General features: G+C 39.7%; 2 protein-coding genes across 3 annotated transcripts in view; both read left to right on the top strand.

Moving 5' to 3' along the window:
* The window catches only part of LOC143021781 (uncharacterized), a 76,100-nt gene extending 72,640 nt beyond the window's left edge, over positions 1–3,460 (top strand). For both annotated transcript variants that reach the window (XM_076179502.1, XM_076179503.1), the window contains exon 7: positions 59–3,460. In XM_076179502.1, coding sequence (XP_076035617.1) covers positions 59–361 — 303 coding nt within the window. In that variant the 3' untranslated portion in view covers positions 362–3,460. The remainder of the gene's footprint in view (positions 1–58) is intronic.
* Positions 3,461–5,832: 2,372 nt separating this feature from the next.
* LOC143021492 (zinc finger MYM-type protein 1-like) lies at positions 5,833–15,133 on the top strand. Its single transcript, XM_076179044.1, has 2 exons — positions 5,833–6,135; positions 14,088–15,133. Exons 1-2 carry the CDS (start codon positions 5,893–5,895, stop codon positions 15,126–15,128), a joined length of 1,284 nt encoding a protein of 427 aa, XP_076035159.1. The 5' UTR covers positions 5,833–5,892; the 3' UTR covers positions 15,129–15,133.
* The last annotated feature ends 12,856 nt before the right edge of the window (positions 15,134–27,989 follow it).

Here is a 27,989-nt window from a genome sequence, read left to right as displayed (position 1 = left end):
TCGTATGACCAAAGCAGTCTGTTTATATAATTCATTCTATTTTCTTTTCCCTTTTCAGTATGCAGGCCAGCTGGGAATCTTCTCTGGGATCTCTTCCCGCTTGATAGAAAGTGTCAACCCTCACTTCACTCTGGTGCCCAACTTGCCACAGACTCACATAAACATGAGCAGGGTGCAGACTGTAAACACCGTGAACACTGGAATAACATTCAATTTCAACCCACCAACAGATCCAACAGATTCCAAATGTACTATTCCTCAAAATGTCGAAGAAGAACTCCAAAATATGGTCAAGGAACACAGAGCTGAAGAAAGAAGAGAGGCCGCGTACAGATCAGGCCTTCCTCTGAGTCTACACTGAAAAAATACCAAGCTCTCATTAGAGTCTGAATTTTCCCACCTTTAAGCTCTCAAACTCCCTGAAGTTGGGAGTCCTGCTGGAGGTCTCTCCCCACTGCTCTTATTACTTTTGCTAAGAGTCCAGAACAAAGACTCTATTAACTGTATCATAATGAGGTTATTAAGTGTTATGTTTCTATAGTGATTATGTGATATTCTAAATGGTGATGGTTCATTATAGTGGAAGAACACCCATCAATCTTACCAAAACCAACACGAATATTCCTTCTCAGGAAATTGCCATCTTAGCCATAGGTGATCACATGAATTCTTGGAGGGCAGGATAACCCATGATCAGTATTTTCCCCCAACTCTGAAGTCAGAGATCCTGGTGGAGTACTCCCTTGCTGACCAATTGAATTATTCATCATTTCAAAGTTACTGATGGTGGTTTTTCTCTATATATTTTGAGGTTCTGATTAGTGTTTTTGTTGACCATTTGGATTATTCACCATCTAAATGAAATACCTGATTTTTGTCTTCACACTGAAATCCTAAATTCCTGTTGATCTGTGCTTTAACCAACCAAAATCGTTGTCTATGATTTAGATAATGTCCCTTCTCCACTTTATTCGTAAGAGCTGTATTTGGTGTCCTCTGGCTAGGAGTTGTATCCCCTTGAGAGTCAGCTTTGACCAGAAGTTGTATTCCCTTGAGAGTCAGCTCTGATCAGAAAATTTGAATTCATGAGTGTCGCCTTTGAAAAATGTAACCACTTTTTCTAGAGCTTTAAGAGGATAGCTTTTTTCTATCTGCTCTGACAAGAGACTTGTTTCTTTAGTTTTCTTAGGCCAAGGACTACTTTTTCTTGGGTTTTCTTAAGTCAGGAACTACTGTTTCTCAGATTTGCTCTAATCAGGGACTTCTTTTTCTTAGGTCTGTTCTAGTCAGGGATTACTTTTTCTTGGGTATATTTTAGTCCTGCGACACTGCTTCTGACCCAGGGCAGTGGACAGGGTGCAGGGATGACCCGTCATCTAGGAGGTGCTAAGATGGGAGGGAGGGTGGAGGGGTGTGGAGTGTTTTCGGAGATGAAATGGGTGGGAATGTTTTTGTGCCTTGTCCTTTTTGGCTACCCCCCTGGTAAGGGGGAAAAAAGCCTTGGTATATGTATGTATGTATATTTTAGTCAGGAACCACTTTTTCTTGTGTCTGCTCTAGCCTGGTATTTCTTGGTTCTGATCTTGTGATAAAGGTCACTATACTTGTACCATGTAAGAGATGATAGTATCACCACATGTGGCACTCTCCCATTACTGCAACTTTCCAATGGCTGAGGGGTCATGTTTAGGCAAGTACTTTTATCACATGACACAAGATGGACTGTAAACAACCTTTTTCTTGTATGATGAAAGACAAAATTACTATGCTCTGTGGGCGTGCCATGTCATATAATGACCTCAGACATTGATTCATTGCTGTATAGATCTTGCACACTTGCCGATCATCAGACAAAAATGTGTTAGTATGTCCTCAGAGGAGGTGCTTATATCATACCTAAGGTACCATCAGATAATGAGTAGAACTTCAACCTAAGCACTACCAGATAAATATCTTGATCATTCATCATCTAAATCATTTCCATTACAATCATGCTAGCATATACAAACAAAAGACATAGAAAGGAGATCAGAGCATGATTTACCCATCCAATATTTGCATGCTGTTAGGGGTTGTCTCTCAGCTGCATATGGTTACCATTATGGCAAAATGAGGCTTAAAGCCCCCATCCACAGTACAATCTGGTCTTGAGGCCACTGGAGATCTGCTCAGAACTGACCAGGCTGGATAATGTATGCTGGTGGGACAAACCAGAATTAGTACATACACGATTCAATCTGGTTGGATTTGACCAGATCTCTCCAGCAGCCTCAAGACCAGATTGTTCTGTGGATGGGATCCTTTAGTACACTGGCCAGGGACTGCATCTTATTGAAAGCTCTGACAGGACACCCTTTTTTTTCTTATTTTCTCTGATCAATGACTATTTTTATTTTTTTATTTTTTCTTGAGGATAGTTTGATTTTTTTCTTGATTCTGTCTACTGCCATAGTGCTCCATGAGTGGTTGACAACCAGTGAACTTGGGAAAGAATGTAAGTTTACAAAATCAAAATACTGAAGGTCACTCCACAGTACATGTTTTAAGAATCTGCCCACAAGGCCAACAGGCTTCACTTGTAGCATCAGTGCACAGTGTGTCATGCATGTTACCCATTGATATTAATACATATATTAAGGATGTTTACCTGTATGTTAGGGGGACTTTCATCCATGCATGGATATCTATGGATATCTTGAACCAGTTAGTGTTTAGCATTTACCTCACAGAATTGAGACTGGTGAAGGAAACTAACAGAGGTTCATAACCCCACATTATGTATCCACTCAGTCTCTTCTTTCCATATGGATTTGCTCCCTCCAGCGGCGGCGCCAAGGGGGGGCTTGGGGGGGGCTTTAGCCCCCCAAAAAGTGGCAAGCCCCCCATTAGCCCCCCCAACTGAAATGAGCAAATTGAAAATTTAAAACACTCATTGAAATAATTTTATTAAGTGGAATTTTTAATGGCCAGGGCTAAAGATTTGTCAGCCATCAGTGCTAGCCCTACCATTAACCCCCTCCCCTTCTGAAATGAGGATAATATATGTGTATTATTACGGCATTATGCAAGTTCAACTGTTTTCATTATATATAACCCATACCTCAAATCACCTGTGACCCATTGTAGAAATGTCACACATTACATATAGCCTATCTGTAATGTGTGACATATATATGCATAGCTTATCTGAGATAGGCTATGCAACGAATCAGGGCGTGTCCAGGTGACAATAGTACAGTATTCCCAAATTATTTGGACCAGGGGTTCTCAAAGTGGTCTATATCGACCCCGCAGGGGTCGATCGGAACATCCAAGGGGTCGATGAATAGCCAGGGGGTTGATGAATAATCAGGGGGTCGGTGAATGTTTACTGCTGGAGTAGAAGAGACCATTTGAAAATAATTTCAAACTACAAAATTACACTGTATTAATGATTATGCTAATAAACATTTTCAGTTAATACCAATCATTGCTTTAATACCTATGATATAAAAATACTTTATAATAGGTTATAATACAATATTGTAGTGGAATTTATATATATATATATACATATATATATATATATGTATGTATATACATATATATATATATATATATATATATATATATATATATATATATATATATATAAATTCGACGCACCCAAGTTATATTGCATTTGACCTCTGTCACACTCCAAACTTCATCATAATTCTTAACTCTTCTTAAACTTTTCTTCGCATTCATTCTTACCCTCTACCCACGTTGATTTTTTCTGTGTCATATTTGAGATGGTGCCAATATGAATGGATCGTATTGTCATGTATCACGAATTGTTCACGTGTAAGTCGTCAGCCATGCACGTACTTTCTCCCCCCCCCCCTCTGCCACACTCCAAACTTCATCATAGTTCTTAACTGTTCTTAAACTTTTCTTCATATTCATTCTTATTTTCTACCCACGTTGATTTTTTCTGTGTCATATTTGAGATGGTGCCAATATGAATGGATCGTATTGCCATGTATCACGAATTGTTCAAGTGTAAGTCGTTGGCCATGCACGTACTTTCTCCACCCCCACCCCCACCCGATCGCACAGCTGCGTTGTCCCAAGTTGACACAGGCAGTAGTCAGATCAAGGGCGACTTTTGTTAGTTGCTCTGAGGTCAAGACCCGGGTGTCACAATTTTTTTAAATTGTGACACCCAGCTCGTTGTCTCCCTTCCCATTTTCTCGTCTGTTTTCTCTCCGTATCAGCCCTTAATTCCCCATACTCGGGGGAATTTCCAGTCCTTAAGACTTCTAGTAGCAACATCCTGTCTTTTCTCCTCCTCGATATCCTCTTTATTTGTCATGTCATTTTTGACAACCAATTCAATGCCTTAACGAAGGGAGAGACTTCTAATATCTAGAAACACCCCCCCCCCCCTTTTGATTTGTGTTCTCGGAGCCATGCTCAACGGTCCGCACTCACACAAAGCACTCAAACACACCCCCTCCCCGCCCCTGCGCGCTGCCACATATTTGATTAAGCTAGGCAATTAGAATTATTAGGACTGTGTTTAACCCGCTCGTGAACAGTGTCTACCTCAAAGAACACTTGGAACTGTGTCACCCTCCCGCATGAACATTATTCGTAGTACCCTTCGCAACTAGGGACGGAGACATAGTACTATTGGCAACGTCGGAAGCCGGCTAGCGGACATCGTGACCTGACCTGTCGCAGGACACGGGCAGTCTAAGCATCGAGTTCGAAAAAGGAGGTCAGACCGCTCGATCTCGGAATAGTAAGCGCGTCCTTTCCTCCCTCAAGTGACTGTTGGGGATTTATATCCTCTTGAATAAATCGAGTGACGATTATTTGGGTATAAACCCCTCAAGCAAAAACTGAGTGTAGTGCGATTGAACGGGAAAGGTACGCCGACGAAGTGACTTTCAACCCCCATCACAGCGCGCCCAGGCCGTCCACTCCCCGCCCCCACCAAACGAAGTGGCGCCGATCGAAGCTCAGCAGATCATGCTAATTGAAGACGTCTCCACAAGCAAGACAATTATAAGTACACATTAAATAACAATTTCTTAAGCTAGGAACGCGCGCAGGGAATAGATAGGATGTATGTATGTATGTGAACCCAACTGTTAAAACCCTTATTTAATGTCAAGTAGCTTAATTTTAGTGTTTAATTATCCAATTCATTAAAACTCACAATAGGAGTTCTGGGTTTCATTAGCCTAGGACGGTTCTCTTTATGAGTTGTCCCCACACCCCTCTTTGATTTACGTACATACACGCTTGCTGTGAGGAAGCAAGCGTGGTCCCGTGTGGTAAATGCGAATTTCCTGGCCTTCGGTTCCCCACTGAGATTATCATCCTCCTCCATTCTTCACTCCCTTGAGGTACGTATTTCCCCACGTTCCCTCAACCACCTCCTCCTCCTTCCACTGTCCAGGAAATTTGTAATACCGGGGACGTTATCATTCGCCGCGTCATATTGCCAAGTCATATGATTTTTTTTTTTATATTATTCTATTCTATTTCAGTGTGGTATGTTCTTTCTTTTGTTTGTGTGACCAGATTTCTTGCAACTTGTCTTTTGGGTATCTCTGTTAATCTTTACCATTTGTCAAGACGTATGCTGCGTCGGACTGATATATTTGTATTTTTATTTAATTACATCGCATCGCCGGGCCTACTGGCCACTGGCCAGACATGCACATATATGAGAGTTGCCATATGATACCCTTTTAATTTGTACACATATTTTGGTGTTACTATTAAGATTTATTATTATAAAGGTATACTTTTCTTGTGCATGTGATAAGGCTTGAAAGGTTTGTATGGTGGATTAGGCTTCTATGCCGTTTTTCAAAGTAGGATAGGGAACTTCTTGTTTGTCCTTTTCGGCCTTTGATGGATCCATGGGCTTATCAGGTCACTTCCACCCCTTTAAAAGGGGTGCTTCCTAGCTTCTTTCATTCACACTACTTGAAGCCACTCAGAAACTGCAAGCCAGTCCCTAAATCGGCTAGCTCCGCTGGGACTAAATTCATAAACTGCAACTACTTCTTTCATTTTTCACTTTCATCGGGTCGGCATCGGCCGTGGTCTACGTGGGAGACATTCCCCCCCCCCCCTCACCTAAGGGTGTGTAAGGTATGTACTCACTAAGTTTCTTTTTTAGTAATATGCATGTTTTATTTTTACCTTTATGTAGGTTATTGAATTTAAAGGGATGTTAGTGGTTTATCCACTTACAAGGGGATGGTTGGAGTTACTCTGTCGTTCCGCGCATATTTTGATAACAAGTGTGATTTGTAACTGGCTCCTCTGGGAGTTTGTGATGTTATTTATTGTTTTTTTTTTTATTATTATTTAACTATTTAGTTATTATAATTGCTCCTTTGGCATTCTCCTTTATATATTTATTTGATGGTAGTTTGATTCAATTATATCGCACGTATTATCTTTTTTTGCATACGTACATGTGTATTCAGTGTATTAAAACGCCTACAATCATATATATATATGCATACAAACACAACTATACACATGATGATAATATGTACAACAGTTACGATCCTAATTTAGGCTTTGCTTTAATGCTTATCTTAGTATTACAAAATGCAAAGATGAAATGATTTGAAACAAGATGTGTCGTACATATTATTTGAGTGACGACACGTGTGCATAACACTTTTCCTCACTATTTGAATATTGACATTGACATATCAATCATATATCAAGTTTTAGATTGAAGTTGATGTTTTTATTTGGATGTGTGTGTTATTATTTGGATGTGTGTGTAGAGTGGAATCAGCTGTAGTAGGAGAAATTCTTGGCCACCAGTGGTGGTCAGGTGTAGTAGTATTTGGTTCGGAACAACGGCAGGACAAATGAAAAACAAAATATCTAATCTCTTTCTTTTGGTAATTAGCCACAAGGTGCGACACTAGAAGGGTCACATGAGAAATGTAGGTGAAGCTCGGACTAAGGCCACAGCTTAGTGGAGCTTATGGTTGTAGCTGGACGTGCAGCCTAACGTCAGCGAGGCGGTAGCAGATGATGACGGCGAGGCTCGATGGGACGGCTAGAAGATTGGACGAGGAGATGTTGTTGTGTGCACTGGTCGGTACTGTTCTGGATTCTGGATTCTGGATTCCAAGGAAAGACCACCTCGCTTGCGCGGGATCGGGTTTTGTGGGAGGGGAAGAATGTCTGTAGGAAAATGAAAAGATAGTAGTGTATAAAAGAGGGCTATTGCCACCGGGCGAATTGCGAGCGATTAGGGGCTTATTTGTTGTCGTGGCTTTAGGAGAACTGGGCTAGGAACTTGGACGGTGGCGCCAATGCCGGGAGGAAGAGCATATTATATCACCAACGAAAGTTTGGAAAATGGTAGGAGATGTAGTAGGAGAGAAAGGGGGAAAACGGAAAAATCTTTAGTGGGAGGTAAACTGAAATGAGAAGATGTAGTATAAGAGAAAGTGAGAAAGGAAACGAATTTTAGTTGAAGAAAAGGGAAGTGTATATGTTTGTGCGTGGGATGCGCCTATGTTCGTGAGAGGTGTATGTGTGTAATTTACGGTTAGTGAGTAGATTTCACTTCCCGCGTGTAGAGGGCGTTCCTGATTAGCCCCAGGTAAGGCATGAGAATTCCTGTTTTACCCCAGGTCGGGTTTGAGTAGCGATATTATTATTATTATTATTATCATTATTATTACCATTACTATTATTATTATTACATTATTGCGGTTATCACCAGTCAAGCTGGTGAAGGGGTGTGTTACTTGTAGGTGCGGTTATACACGTTTTATCGTGTACACCGCACGTGGGACGGGCGCAGCTGACAGATAGTCTGTACGGTGTGGTCTAGGTGTAATATGTTGTATCAGATGTTTGTGTCTGTCGTGCAGTTTTTCTAGGTGTCTTGAGTGAAGTTTGTGTTTGTGTTGGTTGAGTGGACGGATGTTGGAAATTTGGTGTAGAGACTCAGTGGTTCTGAAGTCGCTCCATCGCGAGCCCGTGATGAACTGGACAGCGGCATTCTGAACCTTCTGATGCTCGTAGTTATTAGTGGGACATGTCAGCTGGCTTAGTCCCGGGGACTGGCACAGAATCGGTCTGACGAGGGCTAGGTACAATCGACGTTTGGTTCTCAGTGTTGCAGTTTTGAAGCGTCTGAGCTTACCCAGCACAGCCCTAGCCTTCGCTCACTGCTTGCGGAAGTGTGGGGTCCAGGTAAGGCCATTATCAAGTGTGCCACCCAGCACACGGGTATGGTCCTTCGCTGGGATGTTTGTGTTGTTTATTTTAAGAGGAGTGTACTGTTCTGCCCATGTCGGCGAAACGCTGACCTTTTAAAGGAGGCTGGCGGGAACGTGAGGAGCTTTCCAAGTTCCTGATTGGCTGACCGCTGGCTGGTCGGGACGTCCTTGCAAACTACGCACTACGGGAACTTGGAAAGGCTAGCTCCGAAGATTTCTTTGTTCAGTGTGTGACGGGTCGTAGGGTGCGTCACGTCACTACACAGGTATGTTGTCTGTGTCTAAGTTGTTGCAATGGGTTATAAGTTCTTGATTGACAGCTGTAAGGCTATTCCATGTTGTCCTTCCTAGTCTGTGACTTCTTGTGATAAGAGGTTCTATTTTATCTTGTTTGTGTAGTTGTTTCATTGTAGTGCGATAGGGAGGTGTATGTTTGTGTGGTTTTCTTATGATCTTATTTTGTGTAGCTTGTAGTATTTTGTTTGTGGTTTTGTTTGGTGTGGTGTTGAGTACTGGAGGGTATTCTAATTGTGATCTTATTAGTGTCTTGTATAGTTTTAATTGGATTTTTGTGTTTAGTTTTTGTTTTTTTTTAATTTGTGCTGTTAGCTATCTGTATACATGTTCCTATGCGTGCTCCTAGTATGGTTATTTGTTTTTTGAATGGTATGTTATTTCCTTCTATTGTGATTAGTGTTGGTTTGCATGTGAAAATGGAGAGTACTTGGACTTTTGTTTTATTTGTGGCTATTTTCCATTTCTTTTCGTATGTGTCTATTATTTGTATTTCTTTTTCTGTCTTTTTTGCTAATATTTTTCTACTTTTGTTATTGGGGTAGGTGATAATTTGTGTAAGGTCGTCAGCATATTGTATTTGAAAGCAATGTGGTGAGGGTCTTGGTATGTCACTTGTGTAAAGGTTGAATAATGTCGGTGATATGATGCTTCCTTGTGGTACTCCACTGTCTAATTTGAATGTTGGTCCTGTATATGTATTTATTTGTATGTTTGATGTTCTGTTGTCTAAGTAGTTGCATATAAGTTTGTTTATGGGATCTGATAAGTCTATCTGTTGTATTTTGTATTTGAGTCCTTTGTGCCATACTTTGTCAAATGCTTTTGAGATGTCTCTTGAAACTATAGTGCATTTTTTTTTTTTTTTTTTTTTGGCTATTGGCGATGTGTTCACTTCATGTATATGTTTTATATTGTAGTACCGCTACTGATAGATGGGCATTTTTATGCATAATTATACAAAAACTGTATATGTACTTTCCACTGTTCTTGTTTCGTTGTGAAGCACATGCTTTTTCTTAATTTCACAGATCCACTAATAACTATATAGAAACTTGTTTCTTAAGGATGTTTTCTATTCGTTTAGTGATTGTTGCTTGCAGCACATTAGCGCAGGGGGACCCGCTCGGTTTCGAGTCCAATATTAAATTTTAAACGAATCCAGTGACCCTATCAAGAAGACACTGTTACTATACTATAAATGTTGTTATTTGATAATAGTGATATTGAGAACGCCAATAATGTTTTATATGAATTTTGGGTTAAAAGACAAAGAGGAAAGGTAGAAATGTTAAAGAAGAAATATTAATCCCTTCTTAGATAATTAGAATCAATGTAAAAATTAATAAGCTTAACATTTTTTGTAACAAAAGTCATATAAAGGATTGAATATTTATACAAATATTTAACCTAAGCTAACCTAACCGAACCGAACCTAATTTATTTAATTCAGTTCAAACCTAACCTAAACTAAAATTAACCTATGGTGTCAATTGACGAATGAGTCACGAAATCTAAAATTGTGAGAATCAACAGTGTGTGAGATCGAAACCTTTATTGGTACGACGTTTCGCTTGTTATAGCTTTTTCAAGTACTGAATATGAATTCCGAAATCCTAGGAAAGACCACCCGCTTGCTCGGGATCGGTTTTTGTGGGAGGGGAAGAATGTCTGTACGAAAATGAAAAGATAGTAGTGTATAAAAGAGGGCTATTGCCACCGGGTGAATTAGCGAGCGATTAGGGGCTGTTGGTGGTCGTGGCACGGGAGAAATGGACTGGGAGCTTGGACGGCGGCGCCAACGCCGGGATTAAAAACAGATTGCAATCACCAAAAGCTCAGAAAATGGTAGGAGGCGTAGAAGGAGAGAGAGGTGGAAAAACGGAAAAATCTTTAGTGGGAGGTAAACTGAAATGAGATGTAGTATAAGAGAAAGTTCGAAAGGAAGCGAATTTTAGTCGAAGAAAAAGTAAGTGTAGATGTTTGTGCGTGGGTCGTGGCTATGTTCGTGAGAGGTGTGTGTGTGTGTGTGTGTATCTTACGGTAAGTGAGTAGAGTTCACTTCCCGCGTGTAGAGTGCATTCCTGATTAGCCCCAGGTAAGGCATGAGCTCTCTTGCTTTTCCCCAGGTTGGATTGGAGTTGTTTGTGTATGCTTGTAGCCTGTCGATCAATGGGCTACATGCAATATTATTATTACTGTTATTATTATTATTTCATCACTATTGCTATCACCAGTCAAAACTGGTGAAGGGGTGTATTATTAATAGGTACGGTTATACACGTCTTATCGTGTACACCGCACGTGGGACGGGCGCAGCTGACAGATAGTCTGTACGGTGTGGTCTAGGTGTAATGTGTTGTATCAGGTGTTTGTGTCTGTCGTGCAGTTTTTCTAGGTGTCTTGAGTGAAGTTTGTGTTTGTGTTGGTTGAGTGGACGGATGTTGGAAATTCGGTGTAGAGACTCAGTAGTTCTGAATTCGCTCCATCGCGAACCCGTGATGAACTTGACAGCGGCATTCTGAACCTTCTGATGCTCGTAGTTATTAGTGGGACATGTCAGCTGGCTTAGTCCCGGGGACTGGCACAGAATCGGTCTGACGAGGGCTAGGTACAATCGACGTTTGGTGGTCAGTGTTGCAGTTTTGAAACATCTTAGCTTTCCCAGTACAGCCCTAGCCTTCGCTCCCTATTTGCGGAAGTGTGGGGCCCAGGTAAGGCCACTATCAAGTGTGCTACCCAGCACACAGGTATGGTCCTTCACTGGGATGTTTGTGTTGTTTATTTTAAGAGGAGTGTTTGTGATTGTTCTGTTGGTTCGCTTGCAGCAGAAGTATACAGCATTGCATTTCGACGCGTTGGTCTTAATGCGCCAATGTTGCTCCCACGCGTGTGCCCCGTCTAGGATGTTTTGCATTACGTGTAACGCTCCCTGCAGCGTTTTGTATCTGCTGATGTGGTTAGTGTCGTCCGCATATGAAAGAGTTAGAGCCTGGTTGCGTGGATAAGCTGGCTCTGGCAGGTAATTCGTATATAGATTGTACAGAGTGGGGGCAAGGACTGACCTTTGCGGAACTCCAGCCTTCGGCACAAAAGGTTGGGACAGACAGCTACGCCACTTAATTCTTATTGTCCTGCCGTCCAGGTAGTTACAGAGCAACCTTGTGAACGGCAGGGCAAAGTCGAAATTGTGGAACAATTTGTACTTATGGCCTTCATGCCAGACAGTATCGAATGCCTTCTCCACATCCTTACAAACCAAAATGGCCTTACCAGGGCGACCGTCTGGCGGTCTTTGAACCCATTGAGTGATCATGGATATTACGTCGTCTGCACCGCGCCCCGGCCGAAAACCAAATTTGCAATCCCTCAGCACATTCTCCGTCTCTAGGTACACGGTCAGGAGGCGGCATAGGACGTGCTCAAACACCTTACCAAAGTACTCTAGAAGGGAGATCGGCCGGTATGAAAGGGGGGCGGAGGCGGGTTTCTGGGGGTTTAGGAATTAGGATGGTGTGGGAGGCCTTGGATAGTTGTGGGAAGTACCCAGAGGCTAGTGAGCTATTGTATAGTGTCGTCATGTGTGAGATTATGTTGTCTGGCATACGTTTGAGTATGTGTGCATCGATGACTGAGGGGCCAGGGGATTTTTGTTTTAAAGCCGAGATAACCCCCTTTACCTCCTCCAAAACGATGGGGCAGATAAGGGGATCATCTTCATCTAACTGAGAGAGATCAACAGTCTCGTCGGGAATGAGGTCACTACATCTGTTCATGAAGGAGTTAACACTGTGCAAGGTGCTAAAGCAATGTGGTCCTTGTACAGGATGGGGTTTAAAGACCTCACTCCATGCTGACGCCAGAAGGTCAGCTTGGTGTTGGGGGGAATGTGCAGAATGGTTAAGATGGTTGATGACCTTCAGTGGAGGCACAGAGCACTCCTCCAGCTGACGTTTGAGGGTCCTCCAGAATTTGGAAGGGTCCGTCTCACAGGCGCCGGAGAGCAAGGCCATCAGTTGCTCCTCCTCACGATGTGAATCGATGTAGAGGGACTTCCTCAGGCTGCTCTGTAACCATTGCATGTCACGTAGGATGGCGACACGGACCTCTAGGCGTGCTTGTATTAGATCTGTAAATCTGTTCTGTAGTGCAATGCGTAGTCTGTTAGTGCGCATAGAAGCGGTGAACGTGGCAACCTTTCGGTGCTTTGTACTAGGAATGTGCCTTTTTACAGCGTTTTTGACAAACTTTGTAAGTGAGCGCCATTCCTGGTCTATTGCCGCATGTGGAGCGTTGTTCATGTTTGTGTTGGTGTATGTCGTGAGAGTGTTTTTGAAACCTTCCCAGTCGGCCTGACTGTAACGTAACCGAGGCTCACTGGGGATAAGGGTGGGTGAGGTGGAGATGCGAAGGATTAAGGGTATGTGGTCTGAGAGGGTGGGGGCACCGGGTGAGATAGTAGAGTTGAGGAAAAAAGCTCGGTTGTTGGAGAACACCAGGTAGGGCTTACCCTGCAATCCATAACCTATGAATGTGGGAAAATCCGGACCTAGGAACTTCAGCCGGTGAAGTATAGTAAGAGAGTGCAGTTGCCGACTCACTGAGCTGCTGTTGTGCGTTCCAGGGCTCCAAGCAGCATGCCTGCAGTTGAAGTCGCCAATGAAGAAGGTAGGCGTTGCAACATTCAAGTAGTGGGCCAGTCCAGCAGGACTATCAAAGAGCTCTCTAGAAGGAGTGACAGCCAGGACGAGATGTGGGGAAAAACGCTGGTGTCTACCGCATACCCTATGCTGGATGTGATAAAGTATATATCGGCGAGACCTCCCGTGACCTGAAGACCCGGATCCGGGAGCATCGCTACGATTCCCGGAACAACATCACCACCAATGCCTGTGTTATCCACCGGAACACCAACGACCACATGATGGATTGGGATAACGCAGAGCTTCTTTTTAGTGAACCAGACAGGGTGAGGAGGAAATGCCTGGAAGCGGCCGCCATTCAAAGCTTCAAAACCATTGAGCAGAACAGAGGCATGTTCAACATCGCCCCTCCTATCATCCATCTGTTACCCGCATTATACAAATGTATGAAATGTCCCCCTTAGTCCACTTCAACAAACTGTCCGAAGTGCCCTCCTTTATCTCCACCAAGTCCCACCCGTCCCCTTCTCACACACACCCCTCCGCCCCTCCACCTACCACCCACCCATCCTGATAACCTCTCCCAGTTCCTTCCCCGTCAGCCTATATGTACTCAGAGTGTTTGCCATATGTCTGTACTTGAAAAAGCTGTAACAAGCGAAACGTCGTACCAATAAAGGTTTCGATCTCACACGGTGTTGATTCTCACAGTCTTGTCGGCTTTTGCCATTGTGTTTCAAATGTATAAGTGGTCCAAATCAGCCATTGCTAGCGAGGGCCGAATGAGCCACGAAGATTAACACAATTTCTGATTGTTAGTCTGTTATGTATAGGGCCTATAGTACTTAAAGAAAAATTCGCCCACCCCATCTTTTTTAATAATGTGTTCTATTTTTCTGTATAGGTCATGGATTACTTCCTAAATCCCCACAAGAGGCAACGAGTTAATGATGACGATAAAAAACCATATACTTCTCGTTCTACTGAAAATCCGGAGTTGGAAGAGAATGTGGATGATGACAGTACCCAGAAAAACACAAGACGTCCTCCAGGGCCAAATGACATCAGCCTGCTGCCAGATAGTGGGCCTACCTGTCCTGATTTGAAGAAATATCTTTTACACATGCAAGGTGGTCAGACAAGATCATTCAATAAACGATGGTACCAACAATATTCTTGGCTTGAATATTTCGTGGTCAAAGATGCAGCTTACTGTTTTGCGTGTCGTCATTTTATAACTTCCAATCTTGGTCGAGCTGAACAATCATTCACCCACAACGGATTCAAGAATTGGAAGAAGGCAACCATGTCTCTGAAGGCTCATGATACTTCAGCTTGTCATAAATTTGCGATGCAAGCTTGGGGAGAATTCAAATTACAGAAAGTTACAGGGGCAACAATTTATCAAGCCATTGATGCCGGGCATGACAAGACAGTGGCGGAAAATTGGCCGTACATTAGAGCAGTTATTGATGTACTTCTCTATACAGCATGTCAAAATGTTGCCCAGAGAGGGCACAGAGAAGGAGTTGAATCCGACAATCGAGGAAACTTTTTGGAATTACTTAATGTGCTACCCAAATATGATCATACAGTTACAAAAAAAAAAAAAAAAAAAAAAATTAACGATCCGGGGAATGCAAAATATACTCTCCACGATATACAGAATGAATTATTTGAAATAATGGCAGGTATGATCAGAAAGGAGATAAGTGATGAGGTGAAACAAGCAGAGAACTTTGCCATCATGGTGGACGAAATGAAGGATATAGCGAAGAAGGAGCAGATCTCTATTGTTGCGAGGTATCTCCATGATCAGGAGCTTCATGATGAATTCTTGGATTTCACACCAGCTGAAGGCCTTGATGCAGAATCGTTACTCCAGAAGATAAAAGAAACTTTAGCCAAATGTAAAATTGACCACAGTACCTGTGTCGGTCAGTGATATGATGGAGTGGCAGTTATGTCGGGTTGCACCAATGGGGTCCAAGAAAGATTCAGAAGAGATGTTTCACTGGCTGTATACATCCACTGCTATGCTCATAGGCTAAACCTCGTTTTAGTTGACTATGTAAACAATATTAGGTCAATCTCTGAATTTTTCGTCACAATCCAATCACTGTACAACTTTTTCTCCTCGCCAGTGGTGCATCAGGAATTTCTAAAATTCCAAAAGGAGCTGAACCTAGAAAGACCACATATAGAACTCAAACGGTTATCGGAGACCAGATGGGCAGGCCAACACTCAGCTTGCCAAGCTATTAAGAGGACTTTACCTGCCATAGTTGCAACCCTAAAACATCTAATGGAAGAGGAAAATGTGGACAGGGCCAGTGGAGCAAGGTCACTCACTGCCCTTCTGGATCACCATTTTGTGACGAATCTAGTGTTCATGGAGAGTTTGCTGCATTTGACGAAAACCTTGTTAGATCAACTCCAGTCCCCTGATCTCCAGCTTGCCTCAGCAGTTGATTTGGTTGAAGCGGTGATGTCTAGTCTCACAAAGATAAGAAACGAAGAGAGTTGGGAGCAACTACGAAATCATGCTGAAGAATTGTGCCAGACTGTAGGGACTCGCAGACAACTTGCGCGTCAGAGGCAATGGCAACCCCACGATACTTGGATGAGTTTGTCATAACATCCGGCATAGGACAAGATGATGATTCGAATGACTCCGATGTTACCAAGAGATGGATTTACTACTCTGTGATAGACAAGTTTCTCGGTGAGTTGAAAAGAAGGTTTTCTGACGATGCATGTCAGGTACTTATTGGAATATCTGCCCTCAACCCCAATCATCCAACCTTTTTGAACAAGGAAAAGCTATCAGGAATGGCTGCAAATTACTGGGTGGAGGACAAAGATCTATCTGTAGAGCTGCACCAACTAAGAAGGTTGATTGCCAGAAAGCAGGAGCAGGGAATGGAAGTGGACACACCTATGCAACTTGCCATCATGCTCCAACCGTACAAAGATGCATTCATAGATTTGCATAAGCTAGTGCGTATTATTCCAGATAACTCAGCATCATGTGAAAGAAGCTTTTCGTGCCTAAAGCAACTGAAAACCTACTTGCGTAACAGTAGCGGTGACAAATGTACCAGTAATTTTGGAGTATTAAACATAAATTCCTAAAGAGCAAATATGTTAGATTATCGATGCATTTGCTGCCAACCATAGGAATAGGCGTATCATTTTAAAGTAGGTGGAACTAGGGCTGTGGAGTCGAAACACAAAACCTCCAACTCCGACTCCTCTATTTTTTGGCACCACCGACTCCGACTCTATTTTTGGCACCACCGACTCCGACTCCGACTCCTCTATTTTTGACACCACCGACTCCGACTCCGACTCCTCTATTTTTGGCACTTCCGACTCCGACTCCCCTTCATGTAATTAACTGATTATGGCCTACATATTTTATAAAGCCTATACAACACACATATGCTCCAATCTTGAGTAGACTTATATCATTATAACTGGTTTATATCAAAGAATAAAGATATATGTTATATTGTGGCTTTCCTATCTTTGACCTCTTCAATAATACTTTATAACTGAAGTAAAGACAAAAAATTTGAAAGAATATTGAAGAAAATTCAGTATAAAAAATTCTATAATGTTAGACATTTGGCATAATATATATCTTTGCAAATAAGTAATAAGTACATTTCAAAAACAAAAATAATAAACCTAATAATAAAAAATGTATATAATGAAAGATTTTTTTACATATATAGTTTTGCAAGTAAAAAATGAAAATAAAATAGAATACTTTATAAAAGAAGTTTAGGCAAATTTCTTGAAAGGAAACAGTAAATATAGAGAAAATAATAATAAAAAATATAATGTAAGACTTTTCACATTTATAGCTTTTTCTATAAAAAAATAAAGACACCCTATGATGAAATTTCTTTTTTTCATTACAGCCATAATCAAAAGTTACAACTAAAAGATTTTTGTTTTATTAAAGAAATCATGGCTGCCCTAAGAAATGAAAATAATGTTCAATTGGAGTTAAGGTTCTTCTTACATGACCTAATACATTGTTTTTAATAATAGAAATTACTGACATAAGTACCTCTTGGTTTTACTACATACTGGTACTGCTATGCGATTATTGCGATGGACATTACTCTGGTTCTGGAACCGATCTTATCGATACGAGTACAATACATACAGCTAAACATGTTTGAAACGTGAAACTTTTTTTTTCTCCAACTTTGAATATCCTTATTTCAATAATTCGATGTTCAAAAGTAGAGGGGAAAATAAAAGAAGGGGAAAGGAGAGAAGAGATGGTATTATTGCGTTAGTCTACAGTTGAAATCATAATTATCCTACTGTTTGGCAACACAGCAGAGGGAGAAACCACCAAACTGATGGAATGATGGAAACGATGAATATCGAACTTGACAGGAATATTACAGCTCCTGTGACTGTGTGTCAACAGAAGGTGTAAAATGGAGGTGTTTATTTAATTTATTCAATTAATACTTTGGATGTTTATCGGTCTATGTATAAATTTGAAAGCCAGCGTTGCGCAAGGACGTTACGGGGGTTTAGTGACATCAAGGTCTATATATACCAAGTCTAACCACTTCCGACCGAATTTTGAGAGTGTTGGCAAAGCGGGCCCGTAACGTCACCTGGCTGCTCAAAGTGGGGCTCGCGCGTCCCATCGCTGTTAGTTGTAGCTGGTTCGTTGCATGGACATGTTACTGCATCCGCTCGCACCGCTCCACGCAATTAATTATATTCTGACAATGAAGATCTATATATACCGGTATATATAGATCGGACAATTTATAGTTTCACCCAACCAATAATTTTGATATGTGGCTTATGTGTTTCTGGTGAAAAATGTTGTGATATGAACGATGGTGTACATCATTTCCATCGCAAATGCGTACTTTTCAAGTAATTGATTATTGAATTTATGCACTTATGCCTACATCTATAGATCTTGACAATATGGCTTATTGTGCCATTAAGGGTTGTGGCTCAAACCAAAGAGGAATTAAGCCAAATGTTAATTTTCATCGTATCCCTGCAAATACACACACACACACACACACACACACACACACACACACACACACACACACACACACACACACACACACACACACACACACACACACTTCAACGAACGGACGGCATAGAAGACGTTCTGAAGAAAATTGAAGTTTCGTGGATCCCAAAGCAAAGAGAAGTGCCTATTGTATTTGCAGGGTGGGGGAAATTGCTCGTGGGGTAGTGGGAAAGTAGGGAAAGAGGAGAAGGGGAGGGATTGCTGGGGAAATGGAAGGAAATGAGGAAGGAGTAGACTTGGCCCAGGCAGACAGGCGAAAGGTAAACAAACGACCCCCCGATCACCTGAGCGACGATGAAATGTCTAATAGAAATGTAAAGATTAGAAGTATAGATAAGAGCAATACAGTAGAAAGTGATGAGAATATTTTCCAGGGATTTAAAGAGAGTGGGGGGGACACAAGACTAGAAGAGACACAAGACTAGAAGAGAAGACTAGAAGAGAAGGTCGATAAGATGATCGAGGACTTGGAGCGTAGGTTCGGTCATGTTAACAACATTCTACAAAGAGTTGAAAAATTGGAAGAACTAGAGAAGGCGAACAAAAACTTAACTGATGAAATAGAAAAACTAAAAAGACAGTTAAAAGAAGTAAAGGTGGAGAATGAGGAATTGAAGAGGAATAGTAAAGAAAACAGAGAGGGATGGAAGTCGATAAAAGAAAACAGTAAAGTTGCATTTACTGATATAATTAAACAGCAAATGAGAGAACAAACTGAAGACTCAGTTATTAAAGTGATGAGACAGAAGGAGAATATAGTAAGAGACTTAGCTGACAAAAAGAAATGTATAATTATATAAGGAATGGAAGAGAAACATAACCCAGATAGAACCTCAAGAACCAATGAGGAAAATGAAAAAGTAAGCAGTTTACTAAAATTAGTTCAGGAAGATGAACCAGAAATTATGAAGGAAATTGAGGAAAAATTCAGGCTCGGAAAGTATAGTAAAGATAAGACCAGACCAATTAAGATTAAATTCAGGTTACAAACGACGGCAGAGAATATCTTATCCAAAACAGGGAAACTAGCAACAAGTGAACAATATAAAAAGGAATGGATAAAAAGGGAAATGAATAAAAAGGAAAGAGAGGAAGAAAAGCAGAAAAGACTTGAAGCTAAGAAAATGAACGAGAGCAGAACGGAGTCAGAGAAAGAGAGATTCTATTGGAGAGTAGTGAATATGAAACTAAGGCAGTTCGACATACAAGCGAAAAACAAAAGGGAAACAGAGAACACAATAGAAGTGGCAGAAAACTAAGAGTGTCTTACACAAATATAGATGGATTACTAACAGGATTGAATGAGCTGAATGAGTATTTGAAAGAAAAAGAACCGGACAAAATGGGAATTGTAGAAACAAAATTAAAAGGCCCACTACCACCCAACAGTATAGGACATAATGCATATAATTATTGGATTAAAAACAGAGAGAAAAAGCAAGGGGGTGGAGTTATGTTCTTGACTAAGAAGGATATAAACGTGAAGGGTGTCATATATGGAAAGAATACAGTAGAGATGATTATGATAGAAGTGGAAGACAGAGATAAGAAGAGAAGAAAGATTGTGATAAATTATGTGCCTCCGAAAACAGCCTCATGGGAGGAGAGTGAACATAAAAGTATGTTAGAGGACACAAAGATAGCATTAAATAAAATAATGGAAGATGGAGGAAGAATAGTTATAATGGGCGACTTTAATTGCAAAGAAATCTGCTGGGAAGAAATGACAGTAAAGGGTGGAGACGGCTCATGGGGAAACGCTCTACTTGAGATGATTACTGACCATACAATGACACAATGGATACAGGAGAACACCAGGTATAGAAATGAAGAAGAACCATCGAGACTAGACTTAATAATTACATCTGAACCTAGAATAGTGGACAAGATTGAATATAAAACACCAATAAGTAAAAGTGACCACATATTGATTGAACTGGAACTTAATGAAGAAAAATATATGAAAAGAAATGAGCAATATAGAAAAGGAAGAATGATGTATGAAAAAACAAACTTTGATCAAATAAGAGAATTCTTTCAACAAGAAAACTGGGAAGAAATATACAAAGAAGAAACAACAGTAGAAGAGAAATGGAATATTTTGACAAAAAATTACAAAAAAGGAGTGGAAAAGTATGTCCCAAGACAAAAACAAGAAAAAGAATATGTAAAATGCTGGTACAACAAAAGTTGTAGGGAGTTAAAAGACAAAAGAGACAAAGCCTGGACCAGATGGAAAAAAGACAGAAGACCTGAAAAATGGAAAATATATACCTGTTATAGAAATGAATATGTACAAACGTGCAGAGAGGAAAAGAGGAAATATGAAAAAGATGTCATAGATAAGTGTAAAGATCAACCAAAACTATTCTACAGATTTGTAAACAATAAACTGAAAAATAAACAAGACTTGGAGAAATTAAGACAGGAGGGAGTTGAATACACTGAGGAAATGGAAATGGCGGAAATTATGAACAATCATTTTATATCAGTGTTTACAAGGGAGAACATACAACCTGAAGAGAATGAAATATTAACACACTTGAGTAATCTTGATGTCAGAAAATCGCATGGACCAGATGATATAGCAAACTGGATTTTGAAAGAATGCAGGAATGAACTGGCAGACAAAATACATAGCATACTAAACAGTTCCTTGAAAGAAGGAAAAGTTCCAGAAGATTGGAAAAAAGCAAATATAGTACCTATATATAAAGGAGGAAATAAAGAAGACCCTACAAACTATAGACCAGTCTCTAACAAGTACAATAGCAAAAATTTGTGAAAGAATTATCAAAAGTAGATGGGTAAAATATTTAGAAAACAAAAACAAAGTGTTAAATCCAAGGCACTTTGGATTAAGACAAGGACGATCATGCGTCACCAATTTAATATGTTTCTATTCAAGGCTAATAGATATAATACAAGAAAGAGATGGATGGGCGGACTGTGCATTTCTAGACCTAAAGAAAGCTTTTGACAAAGTACCACATAAGAAGTTGCTTAAGAAATTAGAAACTGAAGGAGGAATACAGGGCAAACTACTAAATTGGATGGAGGACTTTTTGCAAGAAAGAAAAATGAGAGTAGTGATAAGAAACCAACACTCAAAATGGGATGAAGTAATAAGCGGTGTTCCGCAGGGAACAGTTCTGGCCCCAATAATGTTTGCTATATATATTAATGATATGGATGAAGGAATTGAAAGCTATATGAGCTTCTTTTCAGATGATGCAAAACTACTGAAAAGAGTGAAAACTGAAGAAGATTGTGAATCACTACAGAGAGATCTAAATATAGTACAGGAATGGAGTAGGAAGTGGGAGATGGAGTTCAATAGAAAAAAGTGTAGTATCATGGTATTTGGAAAAAGCAAAAACAGAATAACAGGATCATATAAATTGGGAGAAGAAGGAATAAAAAAAGTAGAAAATGAGAAGGACCTGGGAGTCATTGTTATGAATAATATGTCACCTGAGAAACATATAAATAAGATTTTTGGAGATACTTATAATTTAATAAGAACAATCAAAGTGGCATTTACATACCTGGATGAAGAAATGGTGAGGAAAATCCTAATCACCCTGATAAGACCAAGATTGGAATATGCAGCAACGATATGGTCACCAAGTACAAAAAAATGTATAAAAAAAAGTTGAAAGAATACAAAGAGCAATTACAAAACTGGCACCAACACTCTCAAAACTATCATATGAAGAGAGACTAGCAAAACTTGAACTACAGACACTAGAGCAAAGAAGAGAGAGAGGAGATTTGATAGCTATTTACAGAATCATGAAAGGCATAGAAATTACTGATAGAGAGAATCTGATAAAATGGGATGACAGAAATACAAGAGGGCACGGAAAGAAAATAAAAAAAGACAGCTATAGAAGAGACTTGAAAAGGAACAGCTTTCCTCACAGAGTAATAAACAGTTGGAACAAGTTAGATGAGAAAGTGGTGTGTGCAAAAACAATACATGAATTCAAAAATAGTTTAGATAAAATGAGATATGAAGACGGGACCCCACGAGCATAGCTCCCCTTCCCGTAAAATACAACTAGGTAAATACAACTAGGTAAATACATGTGAACGTGTACACATATAAGCACACACGACGATATCCCCCCTTCCCGTAAAATACAAGTATATAAACACACACACACACACACACACACACACACACACACACACACACACACACACACACACACACACACACACACACACATACATGTGAACGTGTACACATATAAGCACACACGATGATAGCTCCCCTTCCCGTAAAATGTAAGTATATAACGACACACACGCACGATGCTGTATACATGACTCGGTGGCGCAGTTGGTAGAGAGTCAGACTAGACATGCGACGATATTGGCAAAACCTGGTTCGAATCCTGTTCAGGATTGAATTTTTTTCAGTATCGCTTCGCTTCGAGTCGTTATTTCAACTCTCGTGGGCGGGGAGTTATGGATGTGTGTGCGTGTAAGTTCATAGATCGGACATACGAGCTCCGAGCTTTCTTCCGAGAGGGAAATAGCTGTCGATCACGAGTCCAACACGTGATCCAAAAGACCAAGATGAATCACACACATACACACACACACACGTACGTTAGATGCACGGCGAAGATTGACGTTCTGAAGAAAGAGTGAAATTCTCGTGGATCTCAACACAAAGGAAGTACCTATTGTATTTACAGGGGGATTGCTCGTGGTGTAGTGGGAAAGTGAAGAAAAAGGAGAAGGGGAGGGATTACTGAGGGAAATGGAAGGAAATGAGGAAGGGGAGGACTTGGTCCAAGAGGCCAGACGGCTTGTAAACAAACGCCGAACCGATGGTTTGGATTATGATGATGGGATTAACAAAAATGTAAAGATTAGAAACATAGATAAAAGCAGTTCAATGGAAGGTGAAGATAATAATTTCCAAGGATTTAATGAGGGGGCGGATGCCAACCTCCCCCGACTGGCAAAACTGAAGGAAAAACTTGAACAAATGACCGAACATTGGGAGGTTAGGTTCGGTAAAATGTCAAAAATTGCTGAAAGGGTTAAAAGATTGGAGGACCTAGAGAAGGCGAACAAGAAGTTAGCTGATGAAATAGAAGAACTAAAAAGACAGTTAAGAGAAGTAAAAGAGGAGAATGAAGAATTAAAAAGGAACAGTAAATAAAGAAAAATTAGCAAAAGAGGCACAGGGGTAGAGGAAGATACAGGAATATAGTAAAGTTGCATTTACTGATATAATTAAACAGCAAATGAAAGAACAAACTGAAGACTCAATTATCAAAGTGATGAGACAGAAGGAGAATATTGTAAGAGACTTAGCAGATAAAAAGAAATGTATAATTATATTAGGAATGGAAGAGAAACATAACCCAGATAAAACTACAAGAATCAAGGAGGAAAATGAAAAAGTAAGTATATTACTAAAATCAGTTCAAGAAGATGAACCTGAAATAATGAAACAAATTGAAGAGAAGTTTATACTCGGAAAGTATAGTACAGATAAGACCAGACCAAATAAGATTAAATTCAGATCACAAACGACAGCAGAGAATATCTTAGCAAAAACAGTGAAGCTAGCAGCAAGTGAACAATATAAAAAGATATGGATAAAAAGAGAAATGAATAAAGAGGAAGGAGAGGAAGAAAAAATGAAAAGGCAAAAAGCTAAAGAAAAAAACGAAACCAGAACGGAGTCAGAAAACAAGAATTCTACTGGAGAGTAGTGAATATGAAATTGAAGAAATGGACCATAACAGAGAGAAACAAAAAAGAAACAGAGAATACAATGGAAATAACAGAAAGTTAAGAGTATCCTACACAAATATAGATGGATTAATAACAGGACTAAATGAACAGAACGAGTATCTGAAGGAAAAAGATCCGGACATAATGGGAATTATTGAGACAAAATTAAAAGGTACACTACCACCCAACAGCATAGGACACAATGCATATAACCATTGGATTAGAAACAGAGAGATAAAACAAGTGGGTGGAGTTATGTTCCTGACTAAGAAGGATATAAACGTGAAGAGTGTCACATATGGAAAGAACAGAGTAGAGATGATTATGATGAAAATAGAAGACAGAGATAAGAAGAGCAGAAAGTTTGTAATAAACTACGTGCCCCCAAAAACAGCCTCGTGGGAAGAGAGTGAACATAAAAGTATGTTAGAAGACACAAGAATAACACTAAATAAGATAATGGAAGATGGAGGAAGAATAGTTATGATGGTAGACTTTAATTGCAAAGAAATCTGCTGGGAAGAGATGACAGTAAAGGGTGGAGAAGACTCATGGGGAAATGTTCTACTTGAGATGATTATTGACCACACAATGAGACAATGGATTCAAGAGAACACTAGGTATAGAAATGAAGAAGAAACATCGAGACTAGACCTAATAATCACATCAGAACCTGAAATAGTGGAAAAGATAGAATACCAGGCACCAACAAGTAAAAGTGACCACATATTGATAGAACTAGAACTAAATGAGAAAAAATACATGAAAAGAAATGAACAATATAGAAAAGGAAGAATGATGTATGAAAAAACAAACTTTGATAAAATAAGAGAATTCTTTCAACAAGAAAACTGGGAAGGAATATATAAAGAAGAAACAACAGTAGAAGAGAAATGGAATATTTTGACAAAAATTTATAGAAAAGGAATGGAAAAGTATGTCCCAAGACAAAAACAAGAAAAAAAAATATGTAAAATGCTGGTACAACAAAAGTTGTAGGAGTTAAAAGACAAAAGACACAAAGCTTGGACCAGATGGAAAAAAGACAAAGGACCTGAAAAATGGAAAATATATACTTGTTATAGAAATGAATATGTACAAGCGTGCAGAGAGGAAAAGAGAAAATATGAAAAAGATGGCATAGACATATGTAAAGATCAACCAAATCTATTTTACAGATTTGTAAACAACAAACTGAAAAACAAACTAGATTTGGAGAAATTAAAACAACGAGGAGTTGAATACACAGAGGAAATAGAAATGGCGGAAATTATGAACAAACATTTTAAATCGGTGTTTACAAGGGAGAACATACAACCGGAAGAGATCGAATGGAAAGAGAAAGTCCCCCCTATGAAAGAAATAGAAGTAACAAAGAATGAAATAATGAAACACTTGAGTAATCTTGATGTCAGAAAATCGCATGGACCAGATGAAATAGCAAACTGGATTTTGAAAGAATGCAGGAATGAACTGGCAGACAAAATACATAGCATAATAAACAGTTCCTTGAAAGAAGGAAAAGTTCCAGAAGATTGGAAAAAAGCAAATATAGTACCTATATATAAAGGGGGAAATAAAGAAGACCCTACCAACTATAGACCAGTCTCTCTAACAAGTACAATAGCAAAAATTTGTGAAAGAATTATCAAAAGTAGATGGGTAAAATATTTAGAAAAAAAAAAACGTGCTAAATCCAAGGCAATTTGGATTCAGACAAGGATGATCATGCGTCACCAATTTAATATGTTTCTATTCAAGGCTAATAAATATAATACAAGAAAGAGATGGATGGGCTGATTGTGCATTTCTAGACCTAAAAAAAGCTTTTGACAAAGTACCACATAAGAAGTTGCTTAAGAAATTAGAAACTGAAGGAGAAATACAGGGCAAACTGCTTAAATGGATGGAAGACTTTTTGCAAGAAAGAAAAATGAGAGTAGTGATAAGAGACAAACACTCAAAATGGGATGAAGTAATAAGCGGTGTTCCGAAAGGAACAGTTCTGGCCCCAATAATGTTTGCTATATATATTAATTATATGGATGAAGGAATTGAAAGCTATATGAGCTTCTTTGCAGATGATGCAAAACTATTGAAAAAAGTGAACACGGAAGAAGATTGTGAATCACTACAGAGTGATCTAAATAATGTATGGGAATGGAGTAGGAAGTGGGAGATGGAGTTCAATACAAAAAAGTGTAGTATAATGGAATTTGAAAAAAGCAAAAACATAATAACAGGATCATATAAATTGGGAGAAGAAGGAATAAAAAAAAAAGTAGAAAATGAGAAGGACCTGGTGTCATTGTTATGAATAATATTTCACCTGAGAAACATATAAATAAGATTTTTGGAGAAACTTATAACAGGATCATATAAATTGGGAGAAGAAGGAATAAAAAAAAAAAGTAGAAAATGAGAAGGACCTGGTGTCATTGTCATGAATAATATGTCACCTGAGAAACATATAAATAAGATTTTTGGAGAAACTTATAACTTAATAAGAACAATCAAAGTTGCATTTATATACCTGGATGAAGAAATGGTGAAGAAAATTCTAATCACCCTGATAAGACCAAGATTGGAATATGCAGCAACGATATGGTCACCAAGTACAAAAATATGTATAAAAAAAAAACTTGAAAGAATACAAAGAGCAATTACAAAATTGGCACCAACACTCTCAAAACTATCATATGAAGAGAGACTAGCAAAAGAAGAGAGAGAGGAGATTTGATAGCTATTTACAGAATCATAAAAGGCATAGAAATTACTGATAGAGAGAATCTGATAAAATGGGATGATAGAAATACAAGAGGACACGGAGAGAAAATAAAAAAAGACAGCTATAGAAGAGATCTGAAAAAGAACAGCTTTCCTCACAGAGTAATAGACAGTTGGAAGAAGTTAGATGAGAAAGTGGTGTGTGCAAAACAATACATGAATTTAAAAATAGTTTAGATAAAATGAGATATGAAGACAGGACACCACGAGCATAGCTTCCCTTCCCGTAAAATACAACTAGGTAAATACACATGTGAACGTGTACACATATAAGCACACACGACGATATTTCCCCTTCTCGTAAAATACAAATATATAGATACACACACACACACGCACACACACATACGCACACATATGTGAACGTGTACACATATAAGCACACACCACGATATTTCCCTTCCCGTAAAATGCAAGTATATAAATACACACACACATACACACACACGCACACACACACACATATACACACACACACATGTGAACGTGTACACATATAAGCACACACGACGATATCTCCCCTTCCCGTAAAATACAAGTATATAAATACACACACGCACACACACACACACACATATGTGAACGTGTACACATATAAGCACACACGACATTTCCCCTTCCCGTAAAATACAAGTATATAAATACACACACACACACACACACACACACACACACACACACACACACACACACACACACACACACACACACACACACGCACACACACACACATACAAACACATACACACACACACACACACACACACACACACTTCAACGAATGGACGGCTTGGAAGTCGTTCTGAAGAGAATTGAAGTTTGTGGATCCCAACACAAAGAGAAGTGCCTATTGTATTTACAGGGTGGGGGGGGGGAAATTGCTCGTGGAGTAGTAGGAAAGTAGGGAAAGAGGAAAGGGGGAGGGATTACTGAGGGAAATGGAAGGAAATGAGGAAGGAGTAGACTTGGCCCAGGCAGACAGGCGAAAGGTAAACAAAAGGCCTCCCGATGATGACGAAATGTCTAATAAAAATGTAAAGATTAGAAGTATAGACAAGAGCAATACAGTAGAAAGTGATGAGAATATTTTCCAGGGATTTAAAGAGCGTGGGGGGGACACAAGACTAGAAGAGAAGGTCGATAAGATGATCGAGGACTTGG

The sequence above is a fragment of the Oratosquilla oratoria genome, chromosome 42 (assembly GCF_046742065.1).
Source record: "Oratosquilla oratoria isolate Oo_2021 chromosome 42, ASM4674206v1, whole genome shotgun sequence".
NCBI classification, from domain to species: Eukaryota; Metazoa; Arthropoda; class Malacostraca; order Stomatopoda; family Squillidae; genus Oratosquilla; species Oratosquilla oratoria.
Note: the sequence above shows the minus strand (reverse complement) of the source record. Positions and strands in the feature narration are given on the sequence as shown.